The 16,346-nt window shown below is 43.4% G+C and overlaps 1 protein-coding gene and 1 long non-coding RNA gene across 3 annotated transcripts in view; one reads left to right on the top strand and one right to left on the bottom strand.

The window, feature by feature from the left end:
* Chn2 (chimerin 2) overlaps window positions 1-16,346 on the bottom strand; it is a 276,818-nt gene that overhangs the window by 43,430 nt on the left and 217,042 nt on the right. The window contains exon 1 of one of the 2 annotated variants that reach the window (XM_005377475.2): window positions 2,661-2,867. The exons of the other annotated variant lie outside the window; for it this stretch is intronic. Coding sequence (XP_005377532.1) covers window positions 2,661-2,663 — 3 coding nt within the window. The 5' untranslated portion in view covers window positions 2,664-2,867. Of the gene's footprint in view, window positions 1-2,660; window positions 2,868-16,346 lie in introns of those variants that run through there. 2 annotated transcript variants of the gene reach the window in all.
* The window catches only part of LOC102013263, a 28,920-nt gene continuing 18,148 nt past the window's right edge, over window positions 5,575-16,346 (top strand). Inside the window, exons 1-3 of the long non-coding RNA XR_259888.1 lie at window positions 5,575-5,689; window positions 11,868-12,023; window positions 13,535-14,754. This is a non-coding gene — a long non-coding RNA (uncharacterized LOC102013263). The remainder of the gene's footprint in view (window positions 5,690-11,867; window positions 12,024-13,534; window positions 14,755-16,346) is intronic.

The following is a 16,346-nucleotide window of genomic DNA, read 5'->3' as shown; positions in this document are numbered from 1 at the left end:
TGGCCTGTACTGATAGAAATTAAAAATCTCACCAAAAAGCATAAATTGTCACTATTGTACACAAAAACACCATTTAGATTAAATCCCTGAATATATGTTCACCTTGAGCCAAAAGGACTAAATTTTTTTTTTTTTTTTTTTTTTTGGTCTTTTTGAGATAGGGTCTTGCTACGCAGTTCAGGTTGGCATTGAGCTCACTTTGTAGCCTAGGCTGGCCTCGAACTTGCAGTGATCCTCCTGCCTCAGCCTCTGGAGTGCTGGGATTACAGGAGTGCACCACTATGCCCATCTGGACTAAATGTTTTAAAATAAAAATACTGTACCATGATGCTTTAATCATATACAGTATTATTAGTAAGAGTCAGGAAAAAAAGAATAAAGAATGAGTATTATCATGTTCCTATAACAATAGACTCTCTACAAATAAACTAACCCAGAGCCAGAAATTTACATCTAAATATGTATAATATAGGTATGAGGATTTTAGTTTCTATAGTATTTCAGTAATGATTCGGGATGAAAGCATTTTAAATATCTCAAAAGTTTTAAAGCACAATATTTTTTTTACTTCAGTCTTAAAATTCTATTTTAACATTTTTATCCATAGCAAAAGATTTTCAACGATCTGAAGAATAAGGTAAGAAGGTTAACACTGTTTCAGATGAAAATTCTGTGTGCTTGTCAAATGCATAGTAACAGAAATGGCAACTGAACTCTAAAAACAAGGAAAGGTATTACTTGCTAGGAATATTTTGTTAACCGTGAAGACTCTGGAGCTAGGTTGACTAGGTTGAAATGCCAACTTCAAAACTTCTTTCCAGCTGGGTAACATTGTGTCAAGTTATTCGACCTCTTTGTACCTCACTTTCTCAAATGTGAAAGTGGATAATAACAGTAGCTACATCAGAAGATTAAAGGTGAAATTTAAGTTTTCAGTTGGATGTGGTCAGACCCTGCCTGGCACCATTTCACATGTGTATATGCATATGTAATGTAGTCAATAAGCTTTCAGGATTACACAGGCGATGCTTTCAAAGTGAGGCTCAGTCTAGGGAAGGTGTTGAGTTTAAGACTATTTACTTCATGTAATGTAAAAAGTTCCATTCTGACCTGGCACAATTCCGAAACCTGCAGTCATTTTAATTTGATTGAAATCACTAGAGAGGTAAGAAGATCTGGAAGTATTTTAATCATTAGTGGCAATTCTTCAGAAGATTTGGTGGAATGAACAAGTCATTGAAGTAAAGATGCATAAATGCTCAAAACAGCAGAGTGTGTCCTGAAATATTTCGATGCTTTCAGGAGAAAGGCAAGAAGGATGTGTTTTAAGATACAAATTTAGAAAAACAAACAGAATGAGGGTGAGGACCAGCTTATGGGTTGTGGGAGGTCAGGGTGGCCGGCGGCTTAGGTCCTGGGCTCAGGAAGGGGCCCCTCACACTCTTGGAGAAGGTGACTCACAGCAGCAGAGCAGCCGGGGAACACTTAGAGGGCTCCACACCCTCAGCCAGCCTCCTACTGTGCACATGTAACTCACGCTGGACGAAGAACAGTCCTTACTCCTATCACACTATCACACGCTTTCTTGGGCGAGTTTGGAGTAGACGGCACATTTCTAAGCACAAACCATAGCTACTTTCAAGAGTCACCAACCATTCTAGGCATATCACGAGTAGCACTTTCCAAGATGTCACACAGAGTCTCACAGGATGGTTTCAACTCTCCCTATTTCCAAATGATTTTTTTTTTTTTTTTTTTGGCTTTTTTAGACAGGGTCTTGCTATGTAGATCAAGTTTGGCCTTGAGCTCACTATGCAGTCCAGGCTAGCTGCAGCTTGTGGCAATCCTCCTGCTTCAGTCTCCTGAGTGCAAGGATTACACCATGCCTGGCCCAAATGCTTCTTAGATCACTCACAGGACACTGTATTTTGTGCTGATGTATGCCATCCACTCAAGCTTCAAATTTGCGTGCCTTAAAATACCCAGTTACCCTCAGCTAATATATGATTAAGTAAGACTGGAAAAATTCCATCGCCCCCCTCTACACACACACACACACACACACCTGTAATCCCAGCACTTGGGAGGCGGAGACAGCAGGATTGCCATGTTGCCATGAGTTTAAGGCCAGCCTGGGCTATATAGGAGACCCTGTCTCAAAAAGATACAGATATAGATATAGATACAGATATAGATATAGATATAGATATAGATATAGATATATATATAATTATAGATAGATATATATCTTTATACATATAATGTCAATATATTATATATTATATTTTAATATATTTAATATATTTTATTATATTTTATATATTTTATATACATAAAGACATATATTTATATATTTTTCCTGGAGAATTGCTATTTATATTACTGTTTAGAACTGCTACCATTCTCTAGACTTATCTGTACCTATACAAAGCCAATTTAATCTTTAGCAGTACAACTGTTTGGTAAACTTGATACTTCAGGATTGCTGTTTTGAGTAAAACAGATAACACAAACAGTTTCTAAGATAATGGTGAATGAGTGCTTATCACTGAACGTAGCTAATAGTGCTGCACTATCCCGAACAAGGCACAGCTTAGAAGACTGGTACTGGTTCTGCCAGTTGGCCCTGGATGACTGCAGGGAATAAAGGCGGTCGTTACCATTCTTTATCTCATACAGGGTGGCTCATTTGGGACCAGCGGACGAGGTGACAGTAGTGAAAGCAAGCACAGCATTCCCGTCACTTCAGGTACATGAGTCCCCGGCGGGGCAGGTGGGATGCACCATCTCCGTCACCCGAGCCCATGCGTACACACTCACAGAACCTGGATGCACCTCTGGTTCTTCTGAGCTGCTACATCATGCTGAACAGAGCCCAGGGGGTCATATAAATCTGGTGTTCCACATTGTGACCTCATCAGCTCCCTGTTGCCAGTGAGTGTGAAGCCCCAGTTTCTGACCCCCGACCTCAAGGTCTTGGCATCCCACCACCTTTTCTAATGCCCCCTGATAGGGCTGAGAAAGAGCATCTCACAGGAGTCCTTCAGCCCAAACGACATATCTTTAAAAACCTGAACCCACAGGAAACTGCTCCATTCCCCTGACCCTGAGTTTTTCTGGAAAACTATCACACCCTGGCAAAAGGACTGAGTCCAGCGGCCAAAATCCTTAGAAGGAGTGCTGGTGGGGTGGGTGGGATCTTGGTGCGGGTCAGTGCGTTGGGCATGCGCGTGCGCCTGGCTGCAGGCTGTTCCTTTGTGCTCCACGCTTTGCCCTGGCTTCCTAGCACAATGCTGTTGCCATTGTTAAAAAGGCTTCCTGCCACTGGTTCCACCAATCCTGAGGGTTCCCCTCCCAAAACTGGGATGACCCAAGCTGAGCACTGCATTTAGGAAGGGAGGGTAGAGTTTTCTTGCCTTCATGTTGCTAGCACACTCCAGGCATGACAGGAAGTGGAGACCCAATTCCTCACAAAAAGCAAACGACATATGTCAATGAAAATACTGCCCTAAGAGTGATGAGGTTACTTGAGAGGAGGTTGCCCTCTGTTGGGATTCTTAGGTTCGGATTCTAAGAACTAGTCATGTAGGGTTTTAAGAATGACTATAGAACTCTTTGACACATTTTCTATCAAGAGGTGCAGTTTATGGCTTCGCTTCAGAAACCTGGATAGACTTGTAACCTCCAGAAGTTGATGGGGTGATAAAAACTGATCATAAAAAGCAATGAAGATCTCCTTCATCTATTGGAAGCCTTACACTTGAAGCATGCACTGTTATGCTAGAATTTCAGCTACCCCAGGGCTACTATGTTTGGGGGAAGCTCAAGCCATGTGGGGAGGCCTCGGCTAGACACCCGTTAGCCCAGCTGAGTTCAGTGTGCAGCTCAGCTTAGCTGGGCACCACATATTGAATGCAAGAGCCTTCTGATGAGGATTCTGGACTCTAGTTGTCAAGTGCCCCTCTGCCTTTGAGCGTTCCAAGTTAGGGTTCCCAAGAGCTGAGCAAAGGCACGCCTTCCCCAGGGTAGCTTGTCCTAATTTCTGAGCCAGTAGAACCTGTCAGCTGGCTGGGCTTGGTGGGCATACACCTGTAATCCCAGAACTTGGGAGGCTGAGGCAGCAGGATCTCCATGAGATCAAGGCGAGCCTGGGCTATATAGGAGACCTGTCTCAATATATATATATGGTATCTGTCACCCTAATACGGGGGGGATATTTTTCATCAAATTTGAGGTGATTTGTTATTAAAAAATAGTATTCAAAACAGGCTTTTGTAATGATCTGTAGGGTCTCTTTTACTCCCAAAGTGAAACCAGAACTATTTATTACAGTTTATGCCAAATCATTAATTATTTGTTTTTCTTAAGGGGTTAGTACTCAGCTATGTTACACATGGTGGCAAGTTTTATGCAGAATGCACTCTTATTTTGTTTTTTTTTGTGCAAATGAAACACAGGTGAAACAATAGGTATTTTTTTTCCTCAAAGAAACACTGTTCTGCACATAGTTTTATTAAAATTGCTTAAATGAGTGGAAGTTTATAGACACAATTGTTTCAGTATTTACAAAAATTAGGTATTTTTATGCTGTAGGGCAAGAGAAGTATATTTACCACTTATGTGTATCTATTAGATACAGGTCTAGACATTTTACATCTCTTCTCCCAACTATCTATCCATCCATCCATCCATCCATCCAGCCAGCCAGCCAGCCGGCCAACAATCCAACCATATATCCAGCCTTTCCTCCCTCCCTCCCTCCCTTCCTTCTGTCCCAACCAACAAATCAATTAAACAGTCAACTAATACTAAGTGAACAACTCCTAAGTTTTAAGCTCTCACCTAGGCTCTGATCAACCAAAGTCAAATAAGACCCAGTCGCTTTTCTCTTAAGTTGGCCCATACACCAGAAGAAGTATTTATAACTTGGGAAAAACAACATGTGCAGGCCTTTGCTGTTCGTCATTGCTGTGTTTCTGCACAAAAGTCTTTGTCTAGGCCTGTTTCTTGGTCTTTGGCTAATCTCTACACATGGCATTTCCCAGAGAATATAAACCTTTACTGCTCCCAAATGAACCAGCTCTTCTGCTCAGTTTATAGCTTAAGTCTTCAATTTATATATGTATATGTATGCAACCCCAGTGAGCTGAGGCCACAGCTGTAAATTTAGAACTCTCTGAAATGCATTCTCTCTTATCTGACATCATCCTCCTTATTTGTTCACCCTGCTGGTCACCCCTCCTCTCCCCCCTGGGTCTCCTTCACTTTCTCCAGGAACTTCTCCCTTGCATCCCGGCACAAGCTAGGATGTATGCAGTTGCTTTTCTTTTGCCTCCATTTGCCCCTAAGGGCTATATGGCTGTGTCTGTTTTGTACATCACTGTATCCCTGACTGTAGCATGCTGCCTGGCTGTGTAGCATCCCATAAATATTTCTGGATGAGTAAAAGAACAAACAAGTTAACTAAGGGTTGATTCTTAAGAAATATATTTGTAATAGGCTACTTAAGAAATGTATTTTCCCCAAAATGTATTACTTTGGCCAGGAATAGAGAAGGAGGCATGTGATCGGAGTTACCCTACATGAGAACAGAGTCATATTATAATCGTCTCTTCAACAGCACAAAGCAGACTAAATCATTGCGATGAGATGGAACAACACCAGAGGATAAGATCAATTATAATTTCTGGTAAGCAGCCACCTAGCCAACTTGCTCCTTTTAGAGATAAATAAACTGAGGGCCAGAGAAATGGAGTAGTTTGTCCAAGGTCCCCAAGAAGTAGGAAAATGGTGCCCTGGGACAAGGCTTGCAGAATCTTAACCCAGGGTTCCCTTTGCTTCATGGTGTCTACATGGCCATGAAGGGCTCTGTCCCTGCTGCCAGCAGCCATTTGCTTCCCTCCGGGATCATAGAGTGACCCCATCCAAAGAAGTTAGCCTGGAAAGGCTTTGGGATCTAAGAAGTATCAATGACCTAACAAAAAGTTCTGAAGTTAAGGTCATTATTGACCTTGAACAGCAATGAGAGCAAAAAGAACCAAATTGTGACATTTGGAAATACAGGCTGTCTCTCTTGAGCTTGAGATTATTACCCATAGACCTGGATATACAAAGGAAGAGAAAAAAGCATCTTACAAACTTGACTATTTGGAGAAGTTCTCCTCAGAGTTGATATTTCCAGTGCTGCCCACAGGAGATGCACTGCTTGGGTAACAGTTGTTAGCGTAGCTGCTCGGGGTCAAAGCCAGAGCACAGCAATTTCTCTTTACTGTATATTGAAAAGAACTATCATTATTGATGGAATTACTGGGACTAAGTAGGCAAAATCTAAGATGTGGGAGAGCAATGTGGGAGAGCCCGAGGGATTATAGGCAAAGCACAGATGTGTCCTTTGTTCACAAGGCCCAGAAACTTACAACATTTTCAACATTTATCCTTAATCCCTGTGCTATAATGCTAATGATAATGATTGTTATTATTTGTGTTTAGATGTTCCCCCAAAGCTTCATGTGGTCATAGGTGAGGCTTTTTCAGAGGTGGCTGGATCTCGACTGTGTGATGCTGGAATTGATTCACAGTGCAATGGTAGGACTAGAGTACTAGGATTAAGGGTGTGAGTTCTACCCACCCTAAGCAGCCTGGATAAAATATAAGGCATGGAAAGAGCTGTGGTGGTCCCTTGTTCCTTTATCTTTCTTTACCTTTATCTTCTGCCCACCATGAACTGTTTCTGCTCTGATTCTATCCTGCTATGGAGCCAGCCTATTGCGGACTGAAACCTCTACAAACTGTGAGCTAAATAAGCCTTTCCTCCTTTATCTTTGGGTGTCAGGTATTTTGTCTCAGCAACAAGAAAAGTAACCAAGGTGATGATGATGATGATGATGGTAAAAGATCATAGTACGGACTTGCATGTAGCTCAGTGGTACAGCAGTTACATTGCATATGCCAGGCCCTGGATTTGATCATCAGCATCAGAAAAAAAAGTCACAGTGACTACGATACTGTGCTTTGCACTTGAATGGCATTATCTCATTTTATCCTTAATACAAAGCTGTGGAGTAGATACTGGAGAAAGGGAAAGAGAGGCTCAAGAGGATAAATAATTGGCTAAGTCTCACAGCTAATAAAGAACAGAGGTAGCTTTCGAGAATAAGGTTGGATTGGCTCATGAGCCCAAGTCTTTACATGACTTTTGCACTCTGCATAAAAAAAATCAGCTCCTATTTATTGAGCACCTCAAGTTTGTATATGAGGTATGATTAAAGATACTGTGAATGTTTAAAATTTTAAAATTTTATTACAGTAAAAGACACATTGCCACACACTGTTCTCTCTCAAAAATACTTAGCCCATTGTTCTTGCTGCTTTCTGAAGCAGTTCTGGTAGTGCTTTTCGTGAGTGTCTTTCATTGTGCTGGCATGGCTTCCTCAATGTTCTTAATCAATTCAAAACCATTTACCTGTCACAGTACTGTGCTAGACTCAGTGATTAAGGTGGGTGAAGATACACCACAATGTTTTTATGAACCGCTTTTCCTTTGAATGGCACTCGGCAGCAGCATTGACTGTATTTTTTTATTATACCTTGTAGAGAGAGGAGAATGGATTCCAGAAAGTAGGAAGAATGGATTCCAGAAAGTAGAACTGCTTCAGAAAGTAGAAAGAATGTTGGGCTAAGTGTGTTCAAAGTGAGGGAGAGTGTTTTGAGGGGGATTAATAGCAGTGCATCTTTTACTGTAATGATTTTTTAAAAATTTAAACACACGTGGTACTTGTGATTAGCCCTTGTACATTGTTTTAGTCCAACTAGGATAGGATGACACCCTCAGGCCTCTGCCACCTCGTATACTCCCCTAGCAAATACTTGTTTTTCAAAACCATTCATCTCTCAGTTGTGAAACACCCTTTGTCAGAAGAGAATCTTGAAAACTGGAAGTCGTATAACATTAGGATCAGATAGCTCTTAAATCACAAGACACTGCTTTGTCTATGGAATGGTACTCCAAGAATGCTTTGCTGAGTTAGGCTAGATAATACACAGGAAGGCAGAAGCACAGGGCATAGCATGTAGTAGGTGTTCAATAAATATTAGGTAGATTTGAATTTGGCCCAAAGGTAATGCAGTCTTCCCCTAGGAAGTGGAGCTTGTTGCTGGGATCTCCTCTGAGGGCAGTTGGTATGGGCCCTAGGAATTTCCTGGCCGATAATAGAGTGGTTCCCAAACCACTAAATCACCCAGGGAGCTTTCCAACTCCAGTTGTCTACTTAGCACCTCAAATCAATGAAAACAGAAGGTTGGCATGTGGAAGCCAGGCATTATTTTTTTGAAGATACTCGGGTAGTTCCCTTGTGAGTGTGCTGCTTAGCTAAATGTGCTTCAGTAGAACACTAACAGTCACACTGAGACTGTGGCTGCTGGCTTGGGAAGGGGGCAGCTAGCTGCTCCTGGCTTGGCTTGGTGACAGGGGGAGGAGGCAGGAGGACATGTGACTTGCTGATGGTATTCTGTTGTGTTGGTGGCTTCCCCTCTGCTCTGTCTCTTTCCTGTCCTCCTCTGTCTCTTCTCCCTATGGTGTAACTGGCTGCAAGGTTTCTAGTGGTAGGGTGCACAATTTTGTAGAAGCTTCTCCCACTAGTGGGTTTGCTGGATAACTAGCAGGGAGGGGAGGAGAGGACACATGAGCCCTACCACCTGAATGCTGACGTCCTCCCTGGCCCGAGTGCACACGGCTGTCCCAGCAGAGTGGGCTGTGCTGTGGGGCTCAGTTGACTCCTGGAATTGCTGATTGACCTCAGAAAGGGATTCTTTGTTTTCCCCGCTGTACACTGGTGCGGATGGTGCGCTGTGGTGATTGAGGCCTCTGTCTGTGGATTAAGGGGGTCTCGCCTCATAAACCTGGGGGGTGGTGAGCTGGGGAAGTTTCAAAGGATGAGTCGGCATGGCCTTGCCCTGGTTTCCTTGGGACTGCACCTCCTTCGGGAGAAAAAGACAAATTCCAAATGACATAGAAAACAAAAGGTGGGGAATGACATCAAGAGGAGACTCAGAGGTGCACACAACTCAGCCTTTCGGAGCTGCTGGAAGGGGAAGGCTGAATCCTGACCCTGCATGTTCCTGGCAAGGAGCACCACTATGGGACAGAACACCAAGGATTCCCGAGCAAACCTGAAACTACATGAAAGGGAACCAGGAACAGCTTCCTCCCAGTTTAGTGTAACTTAATGCAAAAGCAGAGAGACTTTGTGAAAGACTCACTGTCAAGTTCAAGGCAACAGTCTTCTTAACTGGTTGAATTTCACCTGGGCATTACATCTGTCCGTTCCTGAATTCTGATACTTGGTCACACAAATGGATCAATACAAAAAGAGCTTTACAGATGAGAAGGGGAAAAGCCGTAGCCAAATGTCTTATCTCTTTCAGCATGTTTGCCATACTAAAAGCATAGTCTTTCACACAGCAAGGGGTGTGGGATACTGAGAAGTTTGATGGGGGCATTTGCTAAATGCTTTGATTTGATTGAAAAGTCTCCTGCTTATAACACGTGCACTTGTCCTCATGGCTATGATCTTGGCCAAGTAATCAGGTGTTTTGGGGCCTTTGCTTCCTCCTTCCAAAATGAAGGTTTAGTTGGGACTGCTTTCCATCTCAAATATACAACAAGCACTAACTGTTGGGCTAGGACTACAGATGCCCTTCAGAAATAAGAAGTCAGAATGGTGCTTGGATAACCAGATAGTTATAAATAATATATAATAGCTACAGAGGGACAGAGAGGGGCAGTGAGCACCAGAATTCTGCAGCATTTATTTGTGATCTATGTATGTATGTACATGTGTGTGTGTGCATGTACAAGCTTGTTACATTGCTACTAGGCTATACCTTTAGGAAACCAATTATCTAGCTGTATAATTTGCCTCACAGTTTAGAGATTTGAATAACATCAGCATATCCCACTGGTTCTAGAATTTTTACTATCTGAAAGTAAAGACCTATGCTTCAGTTACATAAGACATGCCCCCAGTCATAGCCTGTGCAAACATCCCATCAAATCCGCATTCTAGGGGAACAGTTGGAAATGAAGCAGAAATGACAAAATATTATCACCTCTTTTTGCAACATATAAGGGGGACATAGACTCTGAAAAATAGGACAAACATGAACATTGTTATAGAAAAAGAATGTGCAATTGAAATTGTAATATTATTGCCATTTACGCACAAACTTCAAGTAAAGTAATGTCTAGGCTGGGGATTTAGCTCAGCGGCACAGCACCTGCCCGGCAAGCGCGAAGTCATGAGTTCAATTCCCAGTACCAGAAAAAAACAAAACAAAAACCAAAAGAAAACCCCATAAAGTAATGTCTAAGACTTCAAAAAGATGTGCTAGTGCATAAACAGAAGCTGTGGAGTCGTGGGCAAGCGAGCATTGAGATTATTCCCGCACTGAGCCACAGGCTGGGTCGGGGCAGCTGCAGGATTTCTCAGTGCCAGCCAGTGCATCTTGTTCTAGGCGGCCAGCTCCCCATCCTACTTCGGAATTAGAACTAAGCTCCTTGGGAAGTCTGAGTGCTTCACAACCTACCCCTTCCAACACCGGGCTTCTCCTTCTAATTACTTCCTGTGTTTCCCTCCGGATACTCATTTAATGCTAAATAAAGGGAGAGAGTTCTCCAACGCTGGAGGCTCAGCGTTGTAACCTGGAGCGACCTCAGGGTGAAATTAAAATCAATTAGACCCCATGTGGGCATAATTATAGTAAGAGAATGAGTAGGAATAGAAAATGATCCTCTTCTGGGAAACAAACATACTTTGTTATATGAGTGAATATGACAGCAGCTTCTCAGCTCTTGTCAGGTGGGTGCTGGAGTTTAGTTCTGAGAGCCATCACGGCTGGGGCTGTGGAGAAGATGCAGGGTGGGTGACAAGGCAGGAACAGGTCCTTTCCTAGGAGATTACTCCTCAGCCGGGGGCACACAGGCTACTGCATTGTGCCCATGGCAGCCTTGGTGCGTGTGGCTGATACAAGGACCTGGCAGTGTTACTGCTGAGGCCAACACAAGGTAGATAGCCTCGAGAGCCTGTGGTCAGCAAGGATCTGCTATGAAAGTGGCCCTGGCTGCTGTCATCACATTTGCTGGAAGTTTCCATGTCCAGGACTGCTGTGCTGCATTTGGAGCTCAGGTCATGGCTAGTGCCAAGACTCGGATGGTTATTCCACCACCCAGAATAACCAAGTGGTGGAGCAACAGAGGTCTGTCTGTCAGATACCCTGGAAGAGAGTCCTCCCAGCGTGCCTCTGTGACTGGGCCCGGGGTGAGGTGAGAGGGTTTAAGGGTGGGAGTGGAGGGAGATGAAAGGTGATGCCAGAAGCACCTTCCAGCTCTGTGCTTTTGGAGAAGCAGGCAGGCTGCAGAGCTCCCTCTACAGCCCACATGGGGAGCAGCGTGGGGCTCTAGTCTGCACCCCGCTATCCTCTGAACTGCTGCATTCCTGGAGCCTTCTGGCCAGGACCAATGCCTCTCAAAAGTCTTCTGCAGATCACCTGGGTCAGAACATCACCCAGAAGACAGAAGGCTCGTGGCAGTGAAGATTTCTGGGCCATGCTGCACATCTGGAAATTAGAATGGCAGGAGGGAGGGGGCAGCAAACCTCATTTTCAGCAAATAGGCCTTGGTGACGTCTGTGGCAATGCACAGTAAACTTGAGAGTATAACGTGGGGGTCGGTACAGTCATTTGATAAGTGGGGGTGCTAGCAGGCTCAGGGGAAGCTCCACTTTTCCTAGAGACTTTGCTGTTAATCTCCAGGGCTCTCGGTCTTTGTCTCTCTGTGACTCTGTGTCTCTTTCTGTCTCTCCCTTCTGCAGTCCCACGCACCAGGTCAGGCAGTAAGGCGGATACAGGGAACTAAAAATGACTAACGTACGGGCCTTGACTGCAAGGAGCAAATGTTTGCCCTGGTGGAGAAGACAGACATCTGAACAAATATTCACAAAATACTCTGTGCTTTGGGAGCAGGAAAGGTAGGTTCAAAGTGTTCTGGGAACAAGATAGAAGAAGCAATAAACTCAGAGAAGCCAGGGGGAGGTTCTCTAAGGTCAAGGTTGGAAAGAATCTTCAAAGGAGTGACACTGAGATGGGCCTTGAAGGAAGAACAAGAATTTATCAGATTGAGGAAGAAAAGAAGAGAGAAGAAAAAGTCTTTAAAATTGAGTGACCAGAGTCACACAAATATGTTTGGGGACATAGGTGGGTTAGGTCCCAACAATGATTACATGATAAAATTATTATTACTGTTGTTGTTGTTGTTATTATTATTATTGGGGCTTGACTCTACCCTCAGACCTGAGGAACAAACTCCTCCCAAGGACCTTTCTCAGCCCCCCAAATTTGATTGAGATGTGACAGCGCTCAGTGGATGTGCTCTGATCAATGGCTGCAGCTGTTCTTCTTAATGTGGGGTGTGTTATGGGGGCAGGGAAAGACTGCCGGCTGAGGAGCCTCTGGAAAAGTGGGCTGAGGGTAAATCACAGTCCTCAGATGGTGTCAGGTTATCCTCTTTGTCTCCAGGGCACAATGCATTGTTTGCGGCCAGTAGCTATCAAATAGTACCTTTCCCTACCCCTTCCCCCAGCCTCTGCCAGATACTTCCTTACAGCAGGCCTGGCTGAACTGAGTGTTTTATTTCGTTTTGAGACAGAGTCTCCATATGTAGCTCAGGCTGGCCTTGAACTCATCTATGTAGTCCAGGCTGACCTCAAACTCATGACAATCCTCCTGCTTCAGCCTCTTAAGTGCCAGGGTTACAGGCATGTGCCATCATGCCCAGCCATGCTGAATGTTTTGACCTTAGAAAAATAATGCTTGTAAGATGGATATCTGAAAGAGGGCTGGGAACAACAGTACACAGTCAAAAACCTGGAACCCCACTGTTCTTGTTGTGATGGGGAAAGCCACACACAGAAATGAAGCAGGAAGTCTGGAGACCTGGGTTCTGGTCCCAGTCCTGCTGCCCGAGGGTGGGTGACTGCTGGGCATGTCTGGGTGACTCCTGTGGGCGTGTCTCTTACCTGGCTAGATCTCCCCAGTTGTGAAGTGTTTAGCTAATATCTAAGGCCCTGTCCACTTTTAAATTTATGGATTCTATTGGGTTACTTTTCAAAGCAGTGGTATCTGGTATGTAATGTTTATATCATTATTAAATCAATAATAAAAATGAACACATTTAAATTTACCTGATAATATTAATTGCTTCATCACTGTGCTCCTAGAGCTGTTTTTTCTGATGCTGGGAACTGAACCAGGGCCTTGAGCATGGAGGCAAGTGCTCTGCCAATAAGCTAGGGCCCTAGTCCTCCTAGAGCATTTTGTGCGAGTTTATATGGCACTACTCTCACATTACCAGCAAATGGGGACTTGCACAATCTTGGAAGATCATGAGAACATTCATGACCTTGCAGCTTAGGATAATGCCAGCCATGGAACACTTCCAGGTGGTGTTGGATTGGCTTCTAATGTGTGCTCCTCTTCCTAGCTCAACTCAAGGACATCACATTGGTGGCTTGGAATCAGTCATGGAGGGAGAATTAACACCATGGAACTAGGTAAATGAAATACATCAGGATCCCCCTTGTCCCGGAAGGAAAACATTCTAGCAACACATCACAGGCTATACCTTCTCTCTGAGGATCCAGAAAATTAATTTTTAATAATCAAATGATACGTTAAGTGGCTATTTAAATTATGGATTTCAGTCAATTTTAAAACATAGCTGCTTAAAAATGCACTTTGATTTTTTAAAAGTCAAACTCATGAGTGTACAATTTAGAGCCAATAAAATTCACTCATTTTAAGCATACAGTTTCACGAGTTTTGACAAATGCACAGAGTCGTGTTGCCACCATTTCTTCCCTGGATTGTTTAAAGCTAAGTGTGGCCTTGTGACCTGTTTTGTTTAATGAAATGAACTAGTGTTGGGTGTCGCTTTGGGACTGGGCCATAAAAAGAGGAAAATACTGCACAAAGATCATATACATCTTGTGACACGCATGGAACATGGATTAGAAATAACTGTTTTTATGCTTTAAAACCCTGACATTTGAGGATTATTTATTATTGCAACCTAACCAAGCCCATGCTCACTGAGATATTGATAATTATAGATTATTTGGCTAAAATGAAATGCAAATAAAACACTAACTCCTGCAACATGCTACCCAAGGTCCTTCACATGTGCAATTATCTCAAGCCACATTTTCAGTTTCATTTCCATACCTTTCTCTCGTATATTTTACCTATATCAGATGTTTGAAATTCCTTGACTATATAAGAAGTACTAGTACTACTAATGTTTATCGAGCATCTACTCTGTGCCACATTGTCTAAACACTTCACCTATTCTGTCTGCTCTGAAGTCTCACTTCTCTACCTAGCTTGTCCTTCTTTCTTTTCCTTTGCTCCAAAATAGCCTATCTTTAATAATACAATTCAAATCACAATCTTGTCCTCGATAAAATTGTGTTGTTACTAATCTCTTAGAATATTTTGTGCAAAATTTATACTATAATTATTTATCTCCTGCGGTTTCTCCTTATCCTGTCCCCACTACTGGATTCTGCACCTACTGAGGCACTTGTATAAGACAGAGACTTGAAGCTATCATGGAGTAGAAAACACCATGCTGAGAAGAAAAGGATGGATAGAAAAGAATGAGCAAGGATGCAAAACATTTCAACATCAATTATGGAAAATCAGGTACGAAGCTTTTGAGAGGAATTGACTATGCTTGCGTTTTAACCCAAAGGAACCTAGTGAAACTTTAAAAGCAGAATCCTCTTATAATAGTTCATTAATGGATGGATTTGGATTTAGTCTGAGTAAGTCCTGTATCTTTATCAAATCTAAATCAAGCATCAAGAAACTATGGCACGGCCTAGTTAGCTTTTCACATTGTGATTAGTGATGGTCTCTGTTTCTCAGATGTAATGGTTCTCCTGATGTACAAGGACTGTCTGAAATGAATCTAGCTGCTCACCGAGCTTATCAGGTCAGAGAACTATGGAGGCAGGACTCCTAACGTGAGGTTGGAAGGATGTGTTCAGCCTCCCCTTCTCATGGCACAAAGGGTGGGTCCTAAAGTTCCCAGGTGCTGGAAGCTTTGTTCCCATACAATTCCTGTAGACACCTGTCATCCACGCACAGGTTTACTAGTGCCGAAGTACTTTCGCTATCTCCTGCCTAACAAAACTACAGTCACACTTGCCCTATGAGAAAAGGAGAGTGACAGGTGGGGCTGGAATGGGGCTATGCCCCTCCCTGGAACACAAACCTACCCCACAGGGTGCATCAGCCTCAGCAGGCCCTCCTCTCTTCTCTAACCCAGCTGACCCTGACTTTGCCAGGTCTTTCTTTTCCTCAGTAAAACCTAACTCATACAGTGTGACTTTGTGCAATACATGTCTAACCCTGGCAGGTGGCAGGGGGCAACTGAGAATGGACCCATACTGCAGAACAATTTCCCTCTAAAAGCTGAACAATGTCAAATACTAGCTAGCATTTTATGATTTACAAAACACATTGTGACACATTCATTCACTGATCTCCCTCGAAAAGCATGTGAGACAGAGTAGCCTTATGAGCCCTATTTCATAGGTGAAACAACTGAGGCGGAGAAGTGGTGCCTGAGGTCCTCCGGGAAATGAGGATGAGAACCAGGCCTTTTCAACTTCTTTCCACCTGCTACACACCGCTGTTACAGTGGGACACAATGGATGTGACCACAACGCCATCTGTGCTTTTGCTCTGCCTATAAAATGTTTCATGCTATTGACAATTCAGCCTTATATCAGATTTCATTTACGCAGTACAACAGGCACCAGCCAACCATGTCAAATCTCACAGAGAGGGGAAATAGAATTCTCCTTCAACACAGACTGAACAAATAAAGAACATTTTCAAAAAACAAAACTAAGAACATGTCCCTAGGGCAGGTTTCTGCATACCACCTGATAGGGCTGATGAAAATCCATTGCCCACGGAGGAGGCACACACAGAGAGCCAAAGTAGGAGAGCAGCAGGTGGACTGCAGGTCTGTAGGTGTCTGTGGGTTCACTATAGGCAGGACTAGGCCGAGGCACAAAACTTAAAGGCACTCAATCTCAAGTGAACCTTTCTTGGAACCCTCAGAGTGAGGGCCTCCTTCTCTCTTGCCCCTGGGCTTACTGTGAGCCCTCGCCTTGGAGCTGTTGGTCCATCATATCTAAGGAGCACAATGAAGGTTGTGTCTCTTACCTACTCTGCCTACTGTAGGATTCTAGCAAACTAGAAATAAAATGAAGTTAGTCTGA

The sequence above is a fragment of the Chinchilla lanigera genome, unplaced genomic scaffold (assembly GCF_000276665.1).
Source record: "Chinchilla lanigera isolate Chin_1 unplaced genomic scaffold, ChiLan1.0 scaffold00009, whole genome shotgun sequence".
Taxonomy (NCBI): domain Eukaryota; kingdom Metazoa; phylum Chordata; class Mammalia; order Rodentia; family Chinchillidae; genus Chinchilla; species Chinchilla lanigera.
Note: the sequence above shows the minus strand (reverse complement) of the source record. Positions and strands in the feature narration are given on the sequence as shown.